General features: G+C 38.2%; 2 protein-coding genes across 30 annotated transcripts in view; one reads left to right on the forward strand and one right to left on the reverse strand.

Annotated features, from left to right (window-relative positions):
- Window positions 1-13,806, forward strand: part of TFRC (transferrin receptor) — a 116,494-nt gene extending 102,688 nt beyond the window's left edge. For all 5 annotated transcript variants that reach the window (XM_082458595.1, XM_082458594.1, XM_082458598.1 and 2 more), the window contains 12 exons: window positions 512-610; window positions 990-1,129; window positions 2,614-2,771; window positions 3,490-3,609; window positions 4,751-4,836; window positions 5,063-5,126; window positions 6,127-6,194; window positions 6,906-6,964; window positions 7,159-7,240; window positions 8,806-9,027; window positions 10,015-10,155; window positions 10,748-13,806. In XM_082458595.1, coding sequence (XP_082314721.1) covers window positions 512-610; window positions 990-1,129; window positions 2,614-2,771; window positions 3,490-3,609; window positions 4,751-4,836; window positions 5,063-5,126; window positions 6,127-6,194; window positions 6,906-6,964; window positions 7,159-7,240; window positions 8,806-9,027; window positions 10,015-10,155; window positions 10,748-10,990 — 1,482 coding nt within the window. In that variant the 3' untranslated portion in view covers window positions 10,991-13,806. The remainder of the gene's footprint in view (window positions 1-511; window positions 611-989; window positions 1,130-2,613; window positions 2,772-3,489; window positions 3,610-4,750; window positions 4,837-5,062; window positions 5,127-6,126; window positions 6,195-6,905; window positions 6,965-7,158; window positions 7,241-8,805; window positions 9,028-10,014; window positions 10,156-10,747) is intronic.
- Window positions 1-27,067, reverse strand: part of LOC309659202 (uncharacterized protein) — a 39,301-nt gene that overhangs the window by 8,427 nt on the left and 3,807 nt on the right. For 2 of the 25 annotated variants that reach the window (XR_014262664.1, XM_082458690.1), the window contains exons 2-8: window positions 26,234-26,342; window positions 25,066-25,303; window positions 24,334-24,479; window positions 23,960-24,021; window positions 17,775-17,840; window positions 13,960-14,042; window positions 11,375-11,517 (exon numbers count right to left, since the gene is read on the reverse strand). Coding sequence is in view for 5 of the 25 variants with exons in the window: in XM_082458690.1 (XP_082314816.1) it covers window positions 13,996-14,042; window positions 17,775-17,840; window positions 23,960-24,021; window positions 24,334-24,479; window positions 25,066-25,104 (360 nt within the window). In the remaining 20 variants the exon portion in view is untranslated. The other 23 variants (XR_014262657.1, XR_014262658.1, XR_014262670.1 and 20 more) reach the window with 22 other exon arrangements.

Consider the following 27,067-nt stretch of genomic DNA (forward strand, 5'->3'; position numbering starts at 1 on the left):
GTTGCCAGGAGTTGAGGGTGGAAAGGAAGTGGGTGTGGATATCAAATGGCAATGGGAAGGATCTTTGTGGTATTAAAACTAATTGTTCAATATTTTGATTGTTTAGAACTTAATACACACAAACACAGAAATGAGTACAAGTAAAACTGGGGAAATCTGAATAATATTGGTGGATTGTATTGTATCAATGTTAATATTCAGGCTGTTACATTATAGTTTTGCAAAGTTTGACTAATGGGAGAAACTGGGCAAAGTTTACAATGGATCTCTATTACTTCTTAAAACTGCAAATGAATCTACAATTATCTCGTTAAAAATTTCAGTTAAATTTTTTAAAAAAGTTAAATTTTAAGGCAAGTATTTTTTTCTAAACATATAAGCTATTTGAAACATTGGGAGTACTGGTGTAGTCTGCTGTGAACCTTTGTCTTTCAGTATAAGTTCAGTATGTATTCTTCTAATTTTGGTTGATTAGATCTTCATTTTCTGAGCTTTACCTGTTTTTCTTTAGGTTGCAAATGCTGAAAGTTTAAATGCAATTGGTGTCTTGATATACATGGACCAGACTAAATTTCCCATTGTTAACGCAGCTCTTCCAGTTTTTGGACATGTGAGTTTTTATTTCTTGAGTAAATGAGTTACTGGGTTCTCCAAATTGTTGCTGGATTCCATCTACATTAACAGAAAGAGAACTGTGCCATCCTTAAATACTCTTTTTCCCTTGGAGAGTTTTAGCAGTAAGTGAGAAGATGAATTACGTGACTTTGAGACCTAATTATTACTTATTGGTAAAAGTACTTTATCAATAGTATCTTGAATTGAGAATTTGACATGCCATATAAAAATAAGAGTCACATATTATAGAACCACTCAGACTTTCAAACTTTAAGGTGCTAAACTAAACTCAGGTTATAGCCCCATACTGAATTTGAATCTTACAGGGATTTCTTGAATAAATGCCTGAGCTAATTATTCTTTTGTTTTACTAGGCTCATCTGGGAACAGGTGACCCTTACACACCTGGATTCCCTTCTTTCAATCACACTCAGTTTCCACCATCTCAGTCATCAGGATTGCCTAACATACCTGTCCAAACAATTTCCAGAGCTGGTGCAGAAAAGCTATTTCAGTAAGTTCTTATTTGAAAACTGTAATGCAGGGTCAGGTTTTATGATTAGGGAGAAATAATAATAATTTGTTGATTTGATAAAATCTTAAAACAATTGGCTATAATTTTCCACATTTTGGACATTTTGGGGATGGTTAGCTGTTAACTTGGTGTAGATAAAAATGAAATTTTTCCCCCATAAAGTGATCTTAATAACAGACATTGGATTTATAAACTCAAGGAGTCCTTGTTCAATCCACCCAGTGAATTTCTTGTGTAATATTCCCGGCATAGCTTCTGCTTAAGTACTTCCTGTGGTAAAGCATTTTGTTACCTATGGCAACCCGTTCAATTACTGGAGATCTATAAGAATTTGTATTGAGCTGAAATCTTATTCCCTGGAACACTCATTAGTTCTGGATTTTCTTTTTAAGCAACAGAATGATTCAAGTTTCCTTGTCTATAGATTGAATATCCTCAGTTCTCATGACAGTTTCCAGATGCTTTATAGTCATGATTAGTTCTTCTGGATATCTCCCTAGTGTATTAGTATCCCTCTTTAGAAATAGAACTCAGTCTGATTAGAGTACATGTCATTAATTTTTATCTTGATCTGGATATATTTCCCACCTGGTATTGGCATGGGATGTCAGTCTAGTTTCAAAACTCATGTGAGCATTTATTTGCTATGTGACATAGAACAAGTCACTCTTAACCCCATTGATCATGTTTCTTTGACTTAATTGGATAGCTATAAAGTATATTCTACTTAGCAGGTTTATTGGTATCAAACGAAGAGCCATGTACATGTAAGGACTTTCAAATATCCTATATGGCTATTAATAATGCTGTTTAAGAGGTTTTTGTAATGGATGATTCTTTTTGACTAAAACCAAACTTAGAATCAGCTAATTCTTCCTACCATCTACAAGTCTTTCCTAACCTATGAAGCCAGCCCCTTATCTTCTTGTGTAGTGTGGAGTAATGATGTTTTGACATATTTATGTAAGTAAGCCCTTTTAGAGTAGTCAGTGTTTGGATAACACATGAGGAATCAGATAGGGGAAGATATCTAACCTAACTACCAGCAGCATGAGAGTATTCTTTCTTAACTGAAATAAGAATGTATACTACCCTTGTTAGGAAACATGAGAATATATTAATGGACTTTTATGTATAAGAACTTCCTTCCGAGTCCATCCTGGAATCTATTTCAAATGTAAATTGTAGCTATGTCTCTGGCAGAAAGGCACACATCAGATGGGATAGGTAATACATTTTTTAGAAAACATCGGTTAAATTAGGAAGTAACTCATGATTTTCAAATGACCGCCTACAGATCAGAGTAAAACACAAATGTTTGGCCACTAGTGAATAATTCTGTATGTTCTATTTATATGTCCTCTTAACCTAGAACTTTACTGGACAGTAGGAAGGACTGATTCTGTAAACCGGCGGGAGGTTAACAATAACTCAGAACTCTGATCTCTGTTTTCTACTTCTAGAAATATGGAAGGAGACTGTCCTTCTATTTGGGGAATAGACTCTTCATGTAAGCTGGTATCCTCACAGAACAAGAATGTGAAGCTCACTGTGAACAATGTGCTGAAAGAGATAAGAATTTTTAACATCTTTGGAGTTATTAAGGGCTTTGAAGAACCAGGTAAAGATCCTTGGGGGTTTTTCATTTGTTTTGTTTTCCTTACTCTTAAGGATGTGGCCAGAGGGAGGGAGTGCAGGAAGGCTGACTTGGCTTGGTTTCTTGAAATGCTAAATCTTATCTGTCCTAAAGCGAACTGTTCAGGTGTCAGTTTTAGTGGGAGGTAATAAGGTCCTAGGAAATTAACTTGTCAAAAACTGACCATTATGACTAGAAAATCTCTTGTAAGTTATTAAATAGACCAGAGGTAAGCAAATTTCTTCTTAAGGGGGCAAATAATAAACATGTTGCAGGCCATACAGTCTCCATTGCAACTCTTCAACTCTGCCACTGTAGCATAAAAATAGCCATGGACAATACGGGCATGCAGGCTGTAGTCTGCCAGTGTATCTGAATGCCATCAAATAATAATATTTGGTAAGGAAAGCCCTTGGACTTCAGTGCTTATTAGACAACTAGCACAAATAAGTAGTCAGTGAGTAACCTTATTGGTAATGTAGAAAAAAGAGTAGCAGTATGAATAAGGGAAAAGAGATCAGTATTGTCATGTGAATTTTTTAATCCCTGGAGTCCTAAGTCAGATCTGAAGGAAGGCTCTCTTACCCTTAATGCATATACTACATTTTTACCCTTCTAGTAACGTGCTTATTCTAGACTTCAATATTAGAAAACAGTTTAAAAGCTGATTGTATAATTTATCTTTTTTTTTTTTATAATTAAGATCGCTATGTTATAGTAGGGGCCCAGAGGGATGCCTGGGGTCCTGGAGCTGCAAAGTCCAGTGTAGGAACAAGTCTCCTATTGAAACTTGCCCAGATACTTTCTGATATGGTCTTAAAAGGTAGAGTACAAATCTTGAACATCTATGTACTGTATTTCTAAATGTTATAATATGCTTTGCTCACTTTTGCCTATATTCTTATGGTTCACTTGTGTTAGACCCTGAATTCTTAAGTACAAAGCAGGTTGTCTTTTGTTGTATCTGCCTTTGACTTTGAAACAGCTTTCTGTGCAGTGTCTTCATTGTACTGGGAATCATGAGTTTCTTTGAGATGCTGGAAAGCATTATATTGGGCCCTGAATTCTTAGTTTGACATATCCAGAATGATACGGCAAATCTAACATGGTCCCTAAGGAATCTATTTGAAAGCAAGCAGTGTCATACCTTTGCACTAATGTTCTATAGTTTTGTTATAAAATGATAATATGTAACTTAAATATTTATAAATACAACATAGAATAAGTATTTATATATTTGATTTATAAATATATAATATTATATAGTATATAATTTGTTTATGTAAGAAAGGCTTCCTTTCAAGCCTTTCTCCCATAGTACTTGCCACTCCTTTATACCCACCCACATGCAAACCCCCATCACATTCATGAATCTTTGGGTCATAGGGTAAGTTGCAGTGCTTAACTTTAATACAAAAGTACATTAATGCAGAAAACTACATACCCAGGGGAGGGGGAGGGATGGAGGGTAGTGGCACATAAAACCCCCAAAGGAGCTGTCATTAATGTAATTTCTCTGAAAACTCACTCTTTCCTAAACTTAAATTTGTGAGTTTTAATTTTATTTCAAACAGTTGTTTTTAAAGTAATCTAGTGTTTTAAGTGACTTACCTCTAGGCAAATTGTTTTCAAAGAAGATACTTTGGCTATGATTTCAAATATCTCTTGGTGTGGAAGTTATAAGGGACTCAAAGAATGGAGTGTAAAAGAGTGAGGTCTAGTAAGCTGGTCCCTACTATGTACTTAAGATCTTATTTGCAAATGATCTCCTATCCTGTTCTTTGCTATATTACTTTAAAATTTGATTTCTCTTTCTTTTTTTGGTTCTTTCACCTGGGGCCTCAAAAGGAAAAGAAATATTTCTGAATCTGCACTCTTGAATTAGAAGTTTCTGATTTCATCTTAAGTCAGTTACCTACCTATAACCTTTACCAAGACAAAACTAACTTTTTGTTGTCTTTTAGGTCAGTTTAAACCCAGCAGGAGCATTGTCTTTGCCAGCTGGAGTGGTGGAGACTTTGGAGCTATTGGTGCCACTGAATGGCTAGAGGTATTATCTACATATCATCCATACCCAGAATGGGCACTCGAACTTGTATTGGCTTAAGCTGTCCTCCAGAAACCATGCTCTTTTAAATTTGATTATATCATTTGTACCTTTGTATGTTTAGTTTCAATAGAATCCAAACTTAAACAGAAATCCCTAATAATAGCTACTGTCTGTGATAATTAAGTTAATACATATTAGTACATTCGTATTTTTCCTTCTCTTCTAGGGATACCTTGCCTCCTTGCATTTAAAGGCTTTCACTTACATTAACCTGGATAAAGCTATTCTTGGTAAGTATCCTTTCATTAGCCATTTATAAATTTATAAACTACTTACAGAATAGTAGAAGAAAGCTTTCTAAAGCAGCACTTGTTATTTTTTACGATTTACACTGGACATAACCAGATCAAAAGACTGACTTAGCTTCCTTTTAAATAGTGGATTAAGTTATAGAATGGGTACAGACTGCCTTGTCTAGAGCAATGGTCTTAATGTGGTCCCAGATCAGCAGCATCAGGATCACCTGGGAACTGTTAGAAATGCAAAATTTCAGGCCCTACCCTAGACCTTTTGAATCAGAATCTGGAGCACAGTGTCCAGCAAACTGTGTTCTAACAAGTGCTTTAGGTAATTCAGTTGCACTAAAGTTTGAGAACCACTAGTTCTCTACTTTGGACCAGAAGGAACTAAACCATACCAATAGAATGGTTAGAATGGTATTCTAGAGACTAATTCGCAACTTGCTAGATTGTGGCATCATGGATAGAAATACAAGATAATAACACTTCTGAAAGAGTTCGGTGTTATTTAAAGTACAGATGTAGCTAGTGGATGAACTGGCTGAATTAATTGGATGAACTGGAGAGTAATGAATTGTCTACTTTGGGAATAAAAAGGAAGGTGTTACAATTAAACTAAATTTTATTAGATTAGTCATTATTGCCATTTTACCTTTGCAGCAGAATGTATAGAATATAGCAAGCTTACTGTAGCTAATAGATGCCTGCCCTAACATGGGTGAACCAGAAAGGTACCAGAAAAACAGGTCATTAACATTAAATATGCAAACTCAAGGAGTAAGAGCTTCAGTTGAGTGAAATTAGGGTTATCAGTCACGAAAGAACTTGACTCAACCATTTTTTTATCTACTTCATTAAGACGACAGTTGTTGTATATGCCACTGATCTAGGTTATTGTCTTCCTGTTTGCCAAGTAGTTTTAGTTATAGAAGTAGCAGTGTGCAAATTGCTTGACTAAAGAAGGAGCAATGTTAAAATAATCTCTTTGCAGGTACCAGCAAGTTCAAAGTTTCTTCCAGTCCACTGTTGTATTCGCTTATTGAGAAGACGATGCAAGATGTGAGTGTATACCTACTTATGAAAGTGTAATGTAAATTAGACAAAAAATTAAGATGAAAAACATTGATATTTAAACTGTAGGTGCCCACAGAGGTTATCTATAGAGTCAGAACGTTAAGGAAGGTTTAAATGAACTTGAACCATACCTGAGACTTAAATAAGAAGGCCAGATGAGATAGTCATTGAATAAAAACAGACATGTGAATGAGTGAGGAACAAAGTTTCCCTGATGGGATTAGAGACAATATATTGGAGTGACTGAAGTTGGAGAGAAATAAGGGTCAGGGAACTTGACCTTGATCCCATGGGAAACTAGGGATTGCTATAGGGTCTCCAACAGGGCAGTAATGTGCTTGCAGGTTAGGCTGGCAGTAGTATAAAATGTGCTGGAAGGAAGAAACCAGAAAGAAGATAGGCAGATCATAAAGACTAGAGAGGGCTTTTAAAACTGTGGTGAAGTCACCTTTAAAATGTTAAGAAGGAAAACTTTTTTTTTCTCACCATAACTAGAGGAACTAACAGCACGAGCCTAGTAGAAGTAACTTCAGAAATTTGGGATTGTTTTAACTGTCTTAAATTTTTTTCAAGAAGATAAAATAAAAAATTTAATATTTTTAATAGATGTTTATAGAGAAAAATGTTAGTGACTAGCCTGAATGAATAAGTCGAGAAAGGTTCATTGTAATGATAAAATAATTCCTTATTTTACAGGTGAAACATCCAGTTACTGGGCTCTCTCTATATCGGGACAGCAACTGGATCAACAAAGTGTAAGCTGAGAAAAGTGAATGAATAGCTAATAGAAAAGCAGAGTCACTCAATAAGTAGCACCTACTGTGTTAGGTAGAGGTTTAAACATAACCTTGCAGTGAGTTAAAATTTACTTGGGGGTAGGGTAGGGTTGCATGTAGCAGTCTTTTTCTTTAGATAACTTTCTAAAAACACATTCCTGCTTTTCTTGCAGCGAGAAACTTTCTTTTGATAATGCTGCTTTCCCTTTCCTTGCATATTCTGGAATCCCAGCAGTCTCTTTCTGTTTTTGTGAGGTAAGTCTGAAGAACGCTACAGCATTATATCTTAGATCTTCTTTCGTCAGTTTTGAGGCCAAGTTTCCTAGAGTGCTTATATGTTTTGAGAAGTTAGATACATGCAGTTATTGTAATCTCCCTTATTATCAGTCTTAAGATAGAATTTTAATCTCGGCTTAGTTAGCATTTGAGTTTATTTGCTAAACTTCTTCAGTTATGTATGATGAGTTTTAATAACAAGGCCGTCTATTGAACAGTGCAGTATAGAATATTTCCTTCAGACAAAGTTCTATAGGATAATACTGTTCTTGATGCCTGTTGAAATATGGTTGTAGATGTTCATCCTGTGATGTTAGTCTCTTAAGCAGGGATTATAGATAAAAGCAGAAAAACCAAACAGAGGTAAGATTTTTAAGAGACAGAACTTTGAACTGACCAAGTTGGAAAACAAGATTGACTTGGTACAAGAGCCAATTAGAAGGCACTGAAAACTAGGCAGAGTAAAAAGAATGATGAAGGCTTCTGTGCTGAAGGGCTAGAGTTGGAAAACCAGCTCCGTAGCAGGCTCTTCTGAGGTGTGAAGAGATCCCAGAGTTAGCATAGCGGGTCAGCGTGGAAGCTGTTGACTTTGGCATCAAACTGATGATCCGGTAGAGGCCAGGTCCTTAATAGACTTCTTACCACTGGGGGTTTTAGCCTGGAACTAGGACGTAAAGGTGTGAAGTGAGGGAGTGATGAAAGATCTGGATTTGGGGATTAACACAGCTGGAATTCCCCTTTCTGCTAGAGCAACAGTATGAATGGTATTGAAATATCTGGTCATTATGTCTATTTAGTACTTTAGGAAGAAGTGAGTGTCAGGTCCTAGGGTTGAGGAAACTTATGGATGATTTCTGTTGACCTTCAGAAGTCATGTTTTTTTTAAAAACTTCTTAATGATTCCTAGCAGTGCTGGTTCAGATGTATAGGTAATACAGATATATACAGTCTGAAAGTAAAGAATTGAGGTCAAACCAAAGGATTGCCAATGAGATTGTCACCGAGGACAGTGGTAGGGAATAGAGTTGAAGAAATAGCTACTAAAGTTGTCCAGTGAAAGTGGAGAGAAGTTCTTGTGAGCATCAAACGGTCTTGTTAGAAAGGTAACATGTACGAATGGATGAATGCTGCATGAAGAAGAAGAAGGTAAATTTTTATCTAAAAGTAACACTTTATATTGAAAGTACATTTCATGCGTGCTCTCCTCTTTCCTCATTAATATGGGCCAAACTTCCCAGAGAGAAGGGAACAAGGATATAACCTCAAGGAATTTGGCTAGAAATCTGTTTAGGGTCTGTGATGTGATAGAACAGGGATTCTATGGAACCTAGAAGAAACTAATCATTCCAGGAGTAGGTTAGGTTCAGAGGAACTAGCAAAAGCCGTATCTTCTTAAAGTAGTGGATATGAGATAAAGTTGGAGTAGGAATATATTAGAAGCAAAGGAAGAATTACAGTTACTGTTACTTTGATGGGGAAACTAGAATGTGAGGTTCCTAGTCTTATAACCCACCTGAGTACATTAACCTACCTTTGTTTTCCAGGACACAGATTACCCTTATTTGGCTACTCCCATGGATACCTATGAGGTACTGAATCAGAATGTTCCTCAGTTGAACAAAATGGCACGTGCAGCAGCAGAAGTAGCCGGTCTGCTTGTGATTAAACTTACCCATGATGTTGAATTGAACCTGAACTATGAGATGTATAATGACAAAATACTTTGGTTTGTGAGAGAAATGAACCAGTTCAGAGCAGACATAAAGGTGAGCACTAACTAAAATCAGGTTCTTACTGCTGAAGTAGCAAGCAGTTTGAAGAATAATGTCTAGCTGTTCCTAGGCAGCATGATTGGTAGCCAAAGTATGTTTTAAAGTGAACTGAAGTATAATTTTGCTTAGAATCCATAACTCATTTGAAAGAGAAGTTGGGAGGCTGAAGGTTATAGATATAGGATAGACCACAGCAAGTCTCTCAGAATCTAAAATGGTGTTAAGCTTTCTCTCATTCATGTATCCCAAGCAACCCATAAAGAACTTGGGCCTAGAGAATATAAAGATCTCAACTATGACTCTGAACCTATGAGTTGGGCCACATGTGCCTTGCAGAGATGACATGGATGGAGAGAGAACATAGCCAGTGGTTAAAGTGTTATTTAGTGTTGATTCTTTGTGTCTAATATTCAAACATTTGATAAAACCAAATTAATATTAATAAGTGGCTTTTATGGTACTAGAAGTCAATTTAACAGGTCCCTTAAATGAAGTAAATGATTGATAACCGAATCTTAATTATTAGGATTGGCTTACTTGAAACTAATTGTAACTGATCAGAAACTGGGACTTACCAGATGGAAATAACTAGATTTTGAAGTTCACTGAACCAAAATGTTTGAAGTTTGCCACCAAAGGGAAACTGAACCAGAAAGAATATACTACACAGGATTATATACTTTTACTAAGTACATTATGTTACATTTCTTGATGAGGATGGTTTTCTTATGAAACTAAGAATGGATAATTGTACTATCTGCTGAGCTTAAATATGAGTATGTTATGAGTTTATAGAACTTGGAACCCCCTGTACAAGATGGTTAAGTCTAGCTTTTGCTGGCTTGAGCTTGTCTGTGAGTCTCACCCCCTTTTATCAGAATCATTTCAGTTAGTACACCTAAATTTAGAAAGGTATATAGAATAACATCCTTAGAAATATAACATCTAATAAATAGTGAGTTTAATATCTTTCTGCTTCAGGAGATGGGTCTGAATCTACAGTGGCTGTATTCTGCTCGTGGAGACTTCTTCCGTGCTACGTCTAGACTAACAACCGATTATAAGAATGCTGAGAGAACAAACAGATTTGTCATGAGGGAGATCAATGACCGTATCATGAAAGTACGTAAACCCTTAGAAAAGGAGGAATTCAAGTATGTGCATTTTTAATTGGTAAATCTTGTGTTTCTAAAAAGTAGAGTAATAATTCCAGGAGCCTAGAATCCTTTGCTGCTTTAGAATTCAGCACAAATTTTAACTTTTACTTATTAGCAAGGTATAAAGCCAACATATCTAAACTGGAAATACGAAAGACATTTGACCTCGTATTAACTTTTTTAGGCTTTAAAAACATTTTAAAGAAGGGATTAATGGTATTTCTGTTTAATTTAGCCCTTAGCTGCTTTTAGCCTAGTCTGCTTGGAAGAAGCAGAAGACTGCATTACAGTGGAAACTTGTAAACCTTCCCTATATAGCCTCCGACCAAAAAAAAAAAAACAAAAACCCAATGCAGTTAGAGTTTACAAAGGAATTGACAACTTGCTTTACAATTTTAACATTAGAAGATTAGTAGCCTGTTCTCAACATTCTTAAATTCAGGGAAATTTTAACATTTGAAGTGAGAGAATGACAGTTGTTTTACTCTATCAGGTCCTTTCCTCACAACAAAAGTCACAGCACTGTGTAAGCTCCCTTGTATGTTTTGTTTTCGTAGGTGGAATATCACTTCCTGTCACCCTACGTATCTCCAAGAGAGTCTCCTTTCCGACATATCTTCTGGGGCTCTGGCTCTCACACTCTGTCAGCTTTACTAGAGCACTTGAAGCTGCGGCAGAAAAATAACGGTGCTTTTAATCAAACACTGTTGAAAAACCAGCTGGCTCTAGCAACTTGGACTATTCAGGGAGCTGCAAATGCCCTCTCTGGTGACATCTGGGACATTGACAATGAATTTTAAATGTGATACCTATAACTTATATAAGAACATCAGGGTAGTGTGGTTCCTAGACTTGTGTTGGTTGTGCTAAATTTTCAGTAGGGCTACAAAACCTAATATTGTTAAAATTCTACCCAATCTTGGTACTGCTAGATGTCTTTAGGCAGCAGCTTTTAATACAGGGTAGGTACCTGCACTTCAAGTTAAAGTGACTAACCACTTAAAAAAATGTTCACGATAGAATATTTTCTCTGATTCTCTCTAGAGTTTTAAGTGCTCTTTGTAATGGTAACTGCCTCTTTCCTGTTACAGTTATGAAAAAGTCAGAACCAGTTACGTGAACCATTGCTCTAAATCCTAAGTACGTGACCTGGTATCTTGTGACTTGGAGGCGGAAGGTGATACCTGCTGAAGGTGGGAAGTGGTAGCTTAGCGTCATCCTCTGCCTTCACTGGAGGCCAGATAGGAGATCCCAGATCCCAGGCTGTAAGGCTTTACTCTCCACGTGAGATCTCTGCCTTCTTTAAGGAATTAGCTGGTTTCCACATCTGAAAGTGAAACAGTTCACTTTCAGAAGAGATGGGACTTGTTTTCTTGCCAGTGAGGTCTGAAATAGAGGTCCTTCAGCTGCATAAAAAGGAGGTTCAACTGTTTAATCACAGGAGTAAGGCCTTAATGTGTTAACCTCAAGATTATGTATGAAAAGAGGAGACCAGAAGCCAAAGACCTAGTCTATTTCCTCCTCCTCTGTCCCTCGTCCCATAAACCTTTGTTAGTTTTTTGTTTTCGTTTTTTCCAAGGTATTTTGAAAGAGAACCAAGTTTTAGGTGTTTAATTTCAAACGCAGTTCGTCAGACTTTAAAGAACACACTGCCAAATTTTGGCCAAAGTGTTAATTTTTTGGAAAAGCTTCCTGTCATTTTGGCACTGAGATATTTATTGTTTATTTATCAGTGACAGAGTTCACTATAAATGGTGTTTTTTTTATAGAAGATAATTATCGGAAGCAGTGCCTTCCATAATTATGACAGTTATACTGTCGTTTTTTTTTTAAATAATAGCAGCATCTGCTAATAAAACCCAACAGATACTGGAAGTTTTGCATTTGTGGTCGACACTTATGGGTGTTAGAAAACAACCTCAAGCCAAATAAAATTATAAAGCTAAGTCTTGGAGAAGAATTAAATTTAATTAGTGGTTGCTAATCAAGTTAAATTTCTATTTAGCTAACCAGATAAAAACAGCAGTTCCCCTAAATGCAGTGAATTGTGACCAAGTTATAAATTAATGTCACTTAAGAGCTGTGATCGTACTCATACATGCAAAATTTTACAGCTCAATTTATCCAAGGTGTAACTTTAATTCGAATTTTGCAAAATTTCCAGTACCTTTTTCACAAACCTAACTCACATTATCGGGAGCAGTGTCTTCCATAATGTATAAAGAACAAGGTAGTTTTTGCCTACCACAGTGTCTATATCGGAGACAGTGATCTCCATATGTTACACTAAGGGTGTACGTAATTATCGGGAACAGTGTTTCCCATAATTTTCTTCATGCAATGACGTCTTCAAAGCTTGAAGATCGTTAGTATCTAACATGTATTCCCAGCTCCCTCTTATTCTCTTTTAGTTTTAGTTGCAGAAACATGGAGGTCATTAAGCATTTGGTGGATAACTTCAACCACTGTAAAATAAAATTACTTCCTTCAAGAGTCTTTGTTTTTAAACCTAACGTTGTGTTTTGTTATATTTGTGGTTTCCCCAGGTCTTCTGTTTAGCGGGATAGTAGCATACATTTATAATGTTTGCTGTTGTCAAACGAATTTAACTTTATCCCCTTATTTGCATGTTATCGCCTATAAACTTAGTTCATACAAGTCTGAATCCAGAATTGACCTTTTAGCTTAGAGCAGGGGAAACTTATATAGGAGTTTGGGGGGAGGGGGGAGTGGAGGGTGTGGGGAGATGAAGCTTGCAGAGAGGTATTTGATCATGTCTCCCCAACCATTAGGATTTGGTGGTTATAAGTTAAACATAGATGTGAACAAATAAGTTTGAGGCTACATCAGTTAGGAATTTATTTTCTACTCAGCCATCATTATAAACCTGATAATCAGCTATTTGTTCTGAGGCAGTTCAATACTGTCGCCTAAGAAAAAGTCCATAGGGTCTCTTCAGATTCTTAAACTTAGTGTCATTTATGTAAGTTAAAATAGATGTAGATTAATACAGTCTCACTGATTTGACCATTCACAGTCTATTTTAGTCTTTACAGTGTTTTATCTTGAACTGATAGTTAGTGGTAAGTGAAAAGGTCATAGCTGGGATTCCTGGTTTGAGTATCATGCTTTATTGTATTTTAATGAAAGTTCAGTGACTTCAAGGCATATTATGAACAATGGGCATACATTTTACAACAGTAAATCTCTTCAAAAAACTTTTCTGTAGTTAGGACTAAGTTATTTACAATCAAACAAGTCAGTAAGTGGTAAAGGGCTTAATATTCCTGAATGAAATGTGTATCTGACTAGTGACAACCAACTGGTCTTCAGATTTTTTCTGGTTTTAGATGTCATGTGCATTTTGAAGGTAAAGCATAAAATGAGTGAGCTTTGTCATGATTCACTATTCTAGAACTTGCATGACCTTTATTGTGTTTCCTTTTGAATGTTCTTGAAATTTTAGTTGGCTAAACATGGTTTATTAGACTTGTCAACTTACTGCTCAGCTGTGTCTTTGTAAACAAGTGATATGCCCTTATAATTGTATACAATCTGGTATGTGCAACAATGTGGAGATTCCTCATCTGATTTAATAAAATGCTTGAACACTGTTGTCATTTTTAATAGACTTTTTAGATCAGTTTTAGGTTCCCAGGAAAACTGAGCAGAAAGTACAGAGAGGTCCCATATACTCCCTGTCTGCACACTGCTCCCACCCGTTTCCCCCCACTATCGACGTCCTGAGAGCCCCACCCCCAAGAATTACCTTTGTCACAATCAATGAATCTAACTTGACACATCATTATCGTCCATAGTTGACATTATGATTCACTCTTGGTGGTGTACATCCTATGGGTTTGGACAAATGTATAATGACATTTTTACCATTATGGTACAATACAGAATAATTTTACTGCCCTGAAAATCCTCTGTGCTCTGCCTCTTCATCTTCCCTTCCCAGGAACCCCTGGCAACCCTTGATATTTTTACTGTCTCCATAGTTTTGCCTTTTCCAGAATGTCATATAGTTAGAATCATACAATTCATTCAATCTAGCTTTTTCAGATTGGCTTTTTTCACTTAGTAATATGCATTTAAGATTCCTCTGTGTCTTTTCATGGCTTGATAGCTCATTTCTTTTTAGTGCTGAATAATATTCCATTGTCTGGATATAACAGTTTATTTCTCCATTCACCTACCAAAGAACATCTTTGTTGCTTCCAAATTTTGGCAATTACAAGTAAAGCTACTATAAACGTGTACAGGTTTTTTGTGGACGTAAGTTTTAGTTCATTTGGGTAAATACCAAGGAGTGCAATTGCTGGATTATATGGTAAGAGTATCTTTAGTTTTGTAAGAAACTTCCAAACTGTCTTCCAAGGTAACTATACCATTTTGCATTCCCACTAGCAGTGAATGAGAGTTCCTGTTGCTCCACGTCCTTGTCAGCATTTGGTGGAGTCGGTGTTTTGGATTTTGGCCATTCTAGTAGGTGTGTAGTGGTATCTCATTTTAATTTGCATTTCCCTAATGACAAGATGTCTCATATTCTTATTTACCAAGTGTATATCTTTGGTGAACTGTTCAGATCTTTTGCTCCTATTTTAAGCAGGTTGTTTGTTTTCTTATTGTTGAGTTTTAAGAATTTTTTTTGTATATTTTAGATAACAGTCCTTTATTAGATATGTGTTTTACAAGTATTTTTTCCCAGTTTGTGGTTTGTCTTCTCATTCTCTTGAAAGTGTCTTTTGCAGAGCAGAATTTTTTAATTTTAAAGAAGTCCAGCTTATCAATTATTTCTTTCATGTATCACCAAACCCATCTAGACTTTTCCCTGTGTCATCTTCTAGGAGTTTTATTTTTCCATTTAACATTTAGGTCTGAGCTATTTTCAGGTAATTTTTGTAAAGGGTATATGGTTCATTTTTTTTGCATATGGATGTCCAATTGGTCATTGGTTTTCAGTAAGAATACTCTAGCAGGTCACATCATTTGCAAATATTTTCTCCCATTCTTTAGGTTGTCTTTTTGTTTTGAATTAATTTCCAAAATATACAAACAGCTCATACAGCTCAATATCAAAAAAACAACCCAATAAAGAAATGGGCAGAAGATCTAAATAGATGTTTCTCCAAAGAAGACATTCAGATGGCCAAAAGGCACATGAAAAGATGCTCAACATCGCTAATTATTAGAGAAATGCCAATCAAAATGACAATGAGGTACCACCTCACACCAGTCAGAATGGCCATCATCAAAAAATCTACAAACAATAAATGCTGGAGAGGGTGTGGAGAAATGGGAATTCTCCTACACTGTTGGTGGGAATGTAAATTGGTGCAGCTACTATGGAAAACAGTATGGAGGTTCATTAAAAAACTAAAAATAGAGCTACCACATGACCTAGCAATCCCACTCCTGGGCATATATCCGGAGAAAACCATAATTCGAAAAGATACATGTATCCTAATGTTCATAGCCAGCACTATCTACAATAGCTGAGACAGAAGCAACCTAAATGCCCATGGACAGATGAATGGATAAAGAAGATGTGGTATATATATACAATGGAATACTACTCAGTCATACAAAAGAACGAAATAATGCCATTTGCAGCAACATGGATGGACCTAGAGATTATCACGGTAAGTGAAGTAAGCCAGAGAGAGAAAGACAAATATCATATATCACGTATATGTGGAATCTAAAAAAACCCCCAAAACCAAAAGATACAAATGAGCCTATGTACAAAACATAAACAGGGGGCTTCCCTGGCGGTGCAGTGGTTGAGGGTCTGCCTGCCAATGCAGGGGACACGGGTTCGAGCCCTGGTCTGGGAGGATCCCACATGCCGCGGAGCAACTGGGCCCGTGAGCCACAATTACTGAGCCTGTGCGTCTGGAGCCTGTGGTCCGCAACAAGAGAGGCCGCGATGGTGAGAGGCCCGCGCACGGCGATGAAGAGTGGCCCCCATTTACCGCAATTAGAGAAAGCCCTCACACAGAAACGAAGACCCAACACAGCCAAAAATAAATAAATAAATAAATAAATAAACCCAAAGTTTGAAAAAAAAAAAAAACTCCCTAGCTCCCTCCTAAAGACCATTGGATAGCCTGATACAGAAAGGTATTCTAGTTTAAGCAATTACACATATTTAAAAGAAAAAAAAACAAACAAAAAAACATAAACAGACCCACAGACATGTAAGACAAACTTATGGTTAACAAAGGGGAAAGGGGGGAGGGAAAAGGTTAAATTAGGAGTTTGGGATTAACATAAACACAATACTATATATAAAATAGATAACCAACAAGGACCTACTGTATAGCACAGGAAACTATACTCAATATTTTATAATAACTTATAAGGAAAGAGAATCTGAAAAAGAATATATATATAAAACTGAATCACTCTGCTGTACACCTGAAAGTAACAACATTGTAAATCAACTATACTTCAATTAAAAAAAAAGAAAATTCTAACAGGACCTATTTTGTCTCCCCTCCCCCTCAAAAATAGGTGAGTTACCTATCTAATTTTAATTTTTAGTCACATTAAAAACCTAAAAAGAAACATGAAATTTTAGTATATTTGAAATCAATATATTCAAAATGCTATTATTTTAACATGTACACATTAAAAATTATTGCCAAGATATTTTATATTCCTTTTTCCATAATAAGTCTTCAAAATCCATTGTGCTTATCACATCACAATTTGGGCTACCCCTATTTCGAGTGCTCAATAGCTAATGGTTAGTGGACACTGCTGCTCTATAGTAAAAGGCATAACTGGTAAGGGTTTTATTTTACAGGCTTTCTACTAAGCAATTACCAAAAAAACCATTATACAACTGAATCTCGTAGCTACAAGTGCCAGCCAGAATTCTTCAGTACGCTTGCAGGAATTGCAGCCACTAGAATTGGGAAGCCTTTTAATTGCCTCACCTATGTCCAAGCTTTCCCCTGTCAGAATTAGTAGCCACGTGCACAGCCTGGAAAAACATCAAGACAATAGATGACTATTCTAAGGAAAATGTGCCTTGTGAAAGGTGATGGGCCAGGAGGCAGCCCTAAACAAATATTTGAAGAGACATATGGTTGGTTATCTGCAACATATACCTTCGCTTGGAATTTAACACATCAGATACCATTATCTTCCTTGTAGCTATCAATGCGCTTACCTTCTTAGGTGCTTGAGTTAAAGCCTTTGTAGTTTGCTATATCTATCCTTTAAACTACCTAATGTTTATTCCATCCCAAATTGATTATTTTGACTAGTTGTTAATGCCTTTTTTGAAAAATGTTTACATACTAATGGTCAAAGTGCAGAAGGATCTGTATTGAAAAGTAAGTTTTTCCTCTTGGTCCCCACAATTTCTCCCTCTAAATATCCACAATCACCAATTTCTTGCATATGCTTTCAAAATAGTCTATGCGTAAGTGAGAATAGCCGTGAAACCTTCATGAAAGGAGTTTTGGTTCCAGTATCACAATGTAAGCCCCTACAACCCATCCCTCCACTGCTTACGATGATAAACTCTGAGTAAAATAGAAAAAAAAGAAAGGAAAAGAAACCCACCTGAGGACTTAAAAAGTAAACACAGGCAAACAGACTGTGGATGGGAGTAAAGCTTGGAGAAGTGACCTTAAAAAAAAAAAGCGTGAGAGTTGGTAAGGACAAAAAGAGAGGACAAACAAAAAACTAATAAAATATGCCAAGGTCCAACTATATCAATAATTACATTAGTGACACGTTAACATTCTAATCAAAAAGTTCATTTAAGTGCTGCCTACAGGGCTTCCCTGGTGGCGCAGTGGTTGACAATCTGCCTGCCAATGCAGGGGACACGGGTTCGAGCCCTGGTCTGGGAAGATCCCACATGCCGTGGAGCGACTAGGCCCGTGAGCCACAATTACTGAGTCTGTGCATCTGGAGCCTGTGCTCCACAACAAGAGAGGCCGCGATAGTGAGAGGCCCGCGCACCGCGATGAAGAGTGGCCCCCGCTTGCCACAACTAGAGAAAGCCCTCGCACAGAAACGAAGACCCAACACAGCCATAAATAAATAAATAAATAAATAATTTAAAAAAATGTTTGAATGAATGAGTAAAAATTCTATCTATGATTTAAAACAAACAAACAAACAAACAAACAAAAAACAGTATGGTACTGTCACAAAAACAGAAATATAGATCAATGGAACAGGATGGGAATTCCAGAGATAAACCCATGCACCTATGGTCACCTAAGCTATGACAAAGGAGGCAAGAATATACAATGGAGAAAAGACAGTCTCTTCAATAAGTGGTGCTGGGAAAACTGGACAGCTACATGTAAAAGAATAAAACTAGAACATTCTCTAACACCATACACACAAGTAAACTCAAAATGGACTAACAACCTAAATGTAAGACCAGATACTATAAAACTCTTAGAGGAAAGCATAGGCAGAACACTCTCTGACATACTGCAGCAATATCTTTTTGGATCCACCTCCTAGAGTAATGAAAATAAAAACAAAAATAAATGGGACCTAATTAAACTTAAAAGCTTTTGCACAGCAAAGGAAACCATAAACAAAATGAATAGACAACCCACAGAATGGGAGAAAATATTTGCAAGTGAAGCAACCAACGAGGGATTAATCTCCAAAATACACAAACAGCTCATGCAGTTCACTATCAAAAAATACAAACAACCCAACCAAAAAATGGGAAGATCTAAATAGACATTTCTCCAAAGAAGACATACAGATGGCCAAGAGGCACATGAAAAGATGCTCAACGTCACTAATTATTAGAGAAACGCAAATGAAAAGTACAATGAGGGGACTTCCCTGGTGGCACAGAGGTTAAGAATCCACCTGCCAAAGCAGGGGACACGGGTTCGATCCCTGATCCAGGAAGATCCCACATGCCGCGGAGCAACTAAGGCCATGCGCCACAACTACTGAAGCCCATGCACCTAGAGCCCATGCTCCGCAACAGGAGAAGCCACTGCAATGAGAAACCCGCGCACCACAACGAAGAGTAGCCTCCGCAACTAGAGAAAGCCCGTGTGCAGCAACAAAGACCCAACGTAGCCAAAAATAAATAAATAAATAAATTAAAAAAAAAAAGTACAATGAGGTACGACCTCACACTGTTCAGAATAGCCATCATCAAAATGTCTACAAACAGTAAATGTTGGAGAGAGTGTGAAGAAAAGAGAACCCTCCTACACTGTTCATGGGAATGTAAACTGGTACAACCATTACGGAGAACAGTATGGAGGTTCCTGAAAAAACTAAAAATAGAAGTACCATATGATCCAGCAATTCCTCTCCTGGGCATACACCCTGAGAAAACCATAATTCGAAAAGATACATGCACCCCAGTGTTCATAGCAGCACTACTTACAATTGCCAAGACATGGAAGCAACCTAAATGTCCATTGACAGAGGAATGGATAAGGAAGATGTGGTACATATATATACTGGACTATTACTCAGCCATTAAAAAAGAATGAAATAATGTCATTTGCAGCGACGTGGATGGACCTGGAGATCATCATACCAAGTGAAGTAAGTCAGACGGAGAAAGACAAATATCATGTGATATCACTTATATGTGGGATCTAAAAAAATATGATACAAATGAACTTATTTACAAAACAGAAACAGACTCACAGACTTCAAAAACAAACTTACGGTTACCAAAGGGGAAAAGTGAGGGGAAGAGATAAATCAGGAGTTTGGGATTAACATATACACACTACTATATATAAAATAATCAACAAGGACCTACTGCATAGCACAGGAAACTCTACTCAATAGTCTGTAATAACCTATATGGGAAAAGAATCTGAAAAAGAATGGATATATGTATATGTATAACTGAATCACTTTGCTGTACACCTGAAACTAGCACAACATTGTAAATCAACTATACTCTAATATAAAATAAAAATTAAATTAAAAGAAACCCAAGTGCCATGTGGGAAAAGATTGATAAACTGATTTCATACAAATTGTTGCACTGCAAAAAAAAAATAGCATAAACCAGATCATAAGATAATTGACAAACTAATAAAAAATGTTTTCTCCATACATAAAAGGCTTCCTTAATACCTAAAGAGATCCTATAACACCTTTTTGATGTAGCATCATTCCTGCGGCCCCTTCTCTTTTCTGTATTTTTTGCCCTGTTTCCTGCTCCTCTCCCTGCTGAAAAAGTCTATCCTATGTAAGTGCTCACACCAAGGACCAGGAACTTCGTCAGCTCAAAGTGTGTTTGACTACTATCCACGCAGGCTACCAGTGTTTAAGAAAAAACTATGTGCGAGTGCATTCATGCATGTATGAACTGGAAGGTAAGGAGGCCTGATGGTCTAACCTGTTCCCATGCTAGAACTCAGCCCCAGCCTTCCTTGATATCCAGCTATTCCCCTCAACTAATTCCATAAGGTGTTTTCTCATCACCCCCAACCAAGCATACAGAGACTGGCCCATATATAATTTCTATATGTAAATCATCAGAACTCACTAAGATATTCTTACTCCCTTCTGTTTTTGCAGCTCAGCTTTGGCATGGTATATATGTATTTGCTAGAGGGGTTAGGAAGTTGGGAAAAAGAATTAGTAGAGTAGGAGCCCTGAATTTGTAACTGGGTCATGGAGATTCTAATCTAATTCAATCACCACCCTTAAATTGCTGGACGTCCTTGGGTAATCTGCTATACATCTCAAGACCTCAGTTTCCTCACTTCTAAATGAGGGGGTTAGGCCTGATGTTCTCTAAGATAATTTCTAGCTCAAACAAAAAATCCCTCTCCCACTGAGAATGTATGTTTCCTCCCTCAAACCCAGATTTGATTCTATCCTCTTAGGGTACCTTTACAATCCTTTCTTACCCATCCCAATAGCTCAGATGTGCTACCGATGAGATTGTTAATCTGTCCTTATCTTGTAGACATTCTTCAGGCACTTATGCAGGTGCCCTGGATCTCCCCAACTAGTGTTTCCCATTGGTTTAACCACCTGATCACCTCCTTTGGGGCTGTTGATATTGAGGTGTCTTGGACCCACGTTCTCCCTAACGGCACTAAGGTGGTAGCTGAGAGGAAGTGAGTCCGGGGAGGAGGAGGCAGGCTGGAGCCCTGCAGTGTCTGGGGTCTGCACACAGTGCTGAAGGAGGGGATGTGGAAAGAGGCAGCCAAGGACCTGAGTCTGGTTCCTGAGCAAATGAGAGAGCCAGGGGAGTCGAGGAGAGAGGGCTGGATTTGAGAGTTTGGGTTCTGTTGCCACTTCCTCAGATTGGCGCGACCAAAAGGAAGTGTCTGGTAGTCAATGAACATCGTGGCTCAAGAGGGCAGCCACAGATGCAGGGAGCTCTATCCTGTGGGCCTAATTAGCTCAGATGTGTGTGTGTGTGCAGGTGGGGGTGGCAATGAGTGGAAATTAGCTGACCAAACTGCAGAGGTGGCCAAAAAAGCAGCAGGTATGAGCTTCCCTGGGATGGTCATCACTGAAGCAGAAAGAGGAAGAACAGTCAGCTAAGGATTGTGCTGTATCTACACTACGAATGGGGAGATTTAAACAAAGATAGAGAGAGGAAGAGCAGGGAGGTCCAAAAGTGAAAAAATACCTCAGTAGCCCTGAGTGCTCCTCATTTCTAAACTTAGCACAGTGAGTTCCAAGGAAAGCCAGATCTGGGGGATGTAAAGAAGTAGGTGAAGAATAAAAGGAGTCAGTCCTTTATTTGTTTAGTCTTGCTTCCCCCAACTAGCAGTTTCTTGATTATGCATATGGGTCATGTCTTCTTTGATTGTGCCTGACATTGGCTTGGGTACGTGATAGATCAAGACTACATTCCATCAAAAAGGGAGATAAAGAATTAATATTGTTAAAATGGCCATACTACCCAAAGCAATCTACAGATTTAATGTGATCCCTATCAAATTACCTATGACATTTTTCACAGAACTAGAACAAATAATCCTAAAATTTATATGAAACCATGAAAGATCTAGAATTGCCAAAGCAATAAAGCAGGAGGCATGATCCTCCCAGACTTCAGACAATACTACAAAGCTACAGTAATGAAAATGGCATGGTTTTGACACAAAAACAGACATATGGACCAATGGAACAGAATAGAGAGCCCAGAAATAAACACACCTATGGTCAACTAATCTTCAACAAAGGAGGAAAGAATATACAATGGAGAAAAGACGGTCTTCAAGTGTTGCTGGGAATGCTGGACAGCCATATATAAATCAGTGAAGTTAGAACACTCCCTCACACCATACACAAAAACAAACTCAAAATGGCTTAAAGACTTAAGTATAAGACATGATACCATAAAACTCCTAGAAGAGAACATAGGCAATACATTCTCTGACATAAATCGTAGCAATGTTTTCTTAGGTCAATCTCCCAAAGCAATAGAAATAAAAGCAAAAATAAACAAATGGGACCTAACCAAACTTATAAGCTTTTGCACAGCAAAGGAAACCATGAACAAAATGAAAAGACAACCTACAGAATGTGAGAAAATACTTACAAATGATGCAACCAACAAGGGCTTAATTTCCAAAATATACAAACAGCTCATACAACTCAATAACAAAAAACCGAACAACCCAATCAAAAAATGCGCAGAAGACCTAAACAGACATTTCTCCAAAGAAGACATACAGATGGCCAAAAGGCACATGAAAAGCTGTTTGACATTGCTAATTATCAGAGAAATGCAAATCAAAACTACAATGAGGTATCACTTTACACCAGTCAGAATGGTCATCATCAAAAAGTCTACAAAGGATAAATAAATGCTGGAGAGGGTGTGGAGAAAAGGGAACCCTCCTACACTCTTGGTGGGAATGTAAATTGGTGCAGCCACTATGGAGAACAGTATCGAGTTTAGTTTTCCTTAAAAAAGGAAACTAAACAGTTTTAGTTTTCCTTAAAAAACTAAAAATAGAACTACTTTATTATCCAGCAATCCCACTCCTCGGCATATATCCAGAAAAGACAGAAACTCTAATTCGATAAGATACTTGCACCCCAATGTTCATAGCAGCACTATTTACAACAGCCAAAACATGGAAGCAACCTAAATGTCCATTGACAGGTGAATGGATAAAGAAGATGTGGTGTATATATACAATGGAATATTACTCAACCATTAAAAAGAATGAAATAATGCCATTTGCAACAACATGGATGGACCTGGAGATCATCATACTAAGTAGGGTAAGCCAGACAGAGAAAGACAAATACCATATGATATCACTTATATGTGGAATCTAAAAAAAATGATACAAATGAACTTATTTACCAAACAGAAACAGACTCATAGATGTAGAAAACCAACTTATGGTTACCAAAGGGGAAAGGGGAGAGGGGAAAGGGGAGGGGGAGGGATAAATTAGGAGTTTGGAACTAGCAGATACAAACTACTATATGTAAAATAGATAAACAACAAGGACCTACTGTATAGCCAAGGGAACTATATTCAATATCTTGTAATAAACTATAATGGAAAAGAATATGAAAAAGAATATATATATGTATAGCTGAATCACTTTGCTATACACCAGAAACTAACACAGCATTGTAAATCAACTATACTTCAATCTAAAGAAATAAATTATAAATTTTCTGAGGCAAAAACAACCAAAAAAACCCAGATGAATGGATAAGGAAGCTGTAATACACACACACACACACACACACACACACACACACACACACACACACACACGCAATGGAATACTACTCACCCATAAAAGAGAACAAAATTTTGCCATGTGCAGCAATGTGGATGGACTTGGAGGGCATTATGCTAAGTGACATAAATCAGACAGAGAAAGACAAATACTGTATGATATCACTTATATGTGGAATCTAAAAAATACAAAAATATAATGAATAAAACAAAAAAGCAGACTTTCAGATATAGAGAACAAACTAATTACCAGTGGGGGGTGGTGTAGGGGTGGGGGAATGGGAGGTACAAACTATTGGGTGTAAGATAGGTTCAAGGGTGTACTGTACAACACAGGGAATACAACCAATATTTTGTAATAACTGTAAATGGAAACTAACCTTTAAAAATTGTATTAAAAGTTTAAAAAATAAATAAATAAAAGAGTACCTGGAGGCGGTAGTCTGTTTGTTGGTTACCAACCTCAACTCTAGGTGTCCACCAGAGGGCGTCAGAACCCAGGACCGTGGCGCTTCATCCTGAATAGTCCATGTTGATCCAGGGTTTGTAATCTCTGGACTCATCTGGCTCTTTCTCTAGCAGGGCAGAGGGGGCAGGGTGTGGGAGCAGCTGGCAGCACCTCCTCCCACTGCCCTAGTAAGGTTCTGAAAATGTCTGAACTGCTTGGGGGCATGTGAGCCCAGTCCCCGGAGCAGCTCTGGGGAGCTCTGACTTGCTTGATAAGGTGAAGGCACGGGTCTGTTCTTGGTCCTGGGAGGACGTGACCTGGCTTAGCAGATAGCCCCACGCCAAAGAATTCCTTCAGAAATCCCTCCCTTCACCTCCACTAAGGAGCAAATGGTCCATTCCTGACTAAGAAATCTCTTGCCCTTTGTGATACTGGGTCATTTGCTCAGACACCAGACCTGACCCCACACCTCACTTCCCTCCCACCTCAGCTCAGGCACTGGGGGTACTCCAGGGAACCAGCACCCACTGTTTCTGGTTGCACACTGGAATCACCAGGGGAGTTTTTAAAACCTATGGATGCTGAGCCCCACCCCAGAGATTCCAACTGAATTGCTCTGGGGTGGGACCTGGGCAGCAGTGTTTTTAAAAGCTTCCCATGTGATTCTTATGTACAGCATTGTTGAGAATCTCTGGGTTCAAGGCCTTGCTAACCAAGTGTAGGAGATTGACAGAAATGTAGAATCGCAGCATCCCCTTCCCAGCTTGCCGAATCAGAACCTGCCTTTCAACCAGACGCCTGGGTCATTCAGTGGCACACTGCAGTTTGAGAAACACTGGTCTAGTCAGCATACTATTCTACTTCATCCACGCTCATTCCCCGGGCCTGAACCACAGCCTCCACAGCTTTCTCAAGTTGGAGCACTGGGCTTCAGAAGTCTTTGCCTCTGATCTGCAGAAAGAAACACATTTTATATCAAGATGTAGAGCACACCTGTGTATATATAATGAAACCATACCTTTACTATTGTTACCAAACCAAACTTCAGTCCATTCACTCGGGCATAGTAAAGCCCATCTGCTGACACCGGATTGTGGTGAAGGAAAGCGCAGCGTTTATTGCAGGGCACCAAGCAAGGAGTCCAGACTGCTAGTGCTCCAAAGACCCAACTCCCTGATGGCTTTCAGGGAAAGGTTTTTAAAGACAGGGTGAGAGAGAGGGGTGGATGATCAGCTCGTGGACATTCTTCTGATTGGTTGTTGGTGAGTAATTGGGAATCAACATCATCAACCTCCTGATTCCAACTGGTCTGGGGTCTACGTGCTTGTGGGCAGCATGCAGTTAACTTCTTCCACCTCATGGGGGTTTTAGTAGCTGTCAAACAGCTCAAAGGATATGGCCCAGTATATTATCTATAGCCCTTGAGGAGGAACTAACAGTCCTTGACTTTGTTTAATGACTAAACTATTATTATTCTGTCTTGCTTGGCTGTTTTCCTTTCTTTCTGCATTTTCTTACTTCTCTGATTAAATTTATTCTTTGGAAGTTGGGGAAGGCCTAGGAGGCTAAAGTTTTTCTACAGACAAGAGGGAGGCAGAGGACATGGTGGGGGGTAGGGTCTGTCCTGGGAAGGCCCCATAGGGTCCTGCTCGGTTATACTATCTGTGATGCACTCTCATCCATTCAGTAGATATTGCTGGCACCTACTGTATACTCGGCATTGTTCTAGGTGCCTGTGCCAGTCTTGTCCCCAGACAAAACTTCCTGTCATTGTGGAGTTTATGTTGGTGGGCGGAGGCCAGGGAGGGTTGTCAGAAAGTTAAAAGTAAATCATAAATATGAAGGACATGCTTGAAGATTATAGTTTCTTTTAAAACTTACATTTGGGGGGACTTCTGGATCCTAATTATGGTGTTTCTTGATCTCGGTGCTGGGGATATTCACTTTGTAAAATGCCCAAGTCTTTGCACTTCTCTGGATGCATGTTATACTTCAATGAAAAGTTCAGAAAATTATATTCTGATATTTTCTATTACTGTCCTCTTTCATTAAAAAAAAAAAAGCCAGTTAAGGGACTTCCCTGGTGGCGCAGTGATAAAGAATCCGCCTGCTAATGCAGGGGACATGGGTTCGAGCCCAGTCTGGGAAGATCCCACATGCCACGGAGCAACTAAGCCCATGCACCACAACTACTGAGCCTGTGCTCTAGAGCCCACAAGCCACAACTACTGAGCCCATGTGCCACAACTACTGAAGCCCACGTGCCTAGAGCCCATGCTCCGCAACAAGAGAAGCCACCACAATGAGAAGCCTGTTCACTGCAACTAGAGAAAGCCCGCATGCAGCAACGAAGACCCAACACAGCCAAAAAAAAAAAAAAAAAAGCCAGTTAAAACTCACTAAATTCAGTTCACCTCCAGCTAATAGTTTGCAAGAGTAGTTTAAAAAACATTGCTCTATTTTTAAAAACAAAACAGAACCCAAAAAACCTTCAGCCCAGTCACTCTGCAGCATCAACACTCTTGGCCAAGCACCTGCTTACAGGTATGAGCCGGGCTGCCTTCACCACCTGCCGCTGACTTCCTTGCCCTCCTGCTTACCCAACACATGCAACCATCTCACAGTGGAGATTCTTCAAGGCACTGCCACAAGCCTCCCTCAAGCAGCTTGGGCTGCCTCTGCTTAGAACTAGACCTGACAAGCCCTTCTCCCTGC

This window comes from Balaenoptera physalus (assembly GCF_965194825.1).
Source record: "Balaenoptera physalus genome assembly, chromosome: 4".
Taxonomy (NCBI): domain Eukaryota; kingdom Metazoa; phylum Chordata; class Mammalia; order Artiodactyla; family Balaenopteridae; genus Balaenoptera; species Balaenoptera physalus.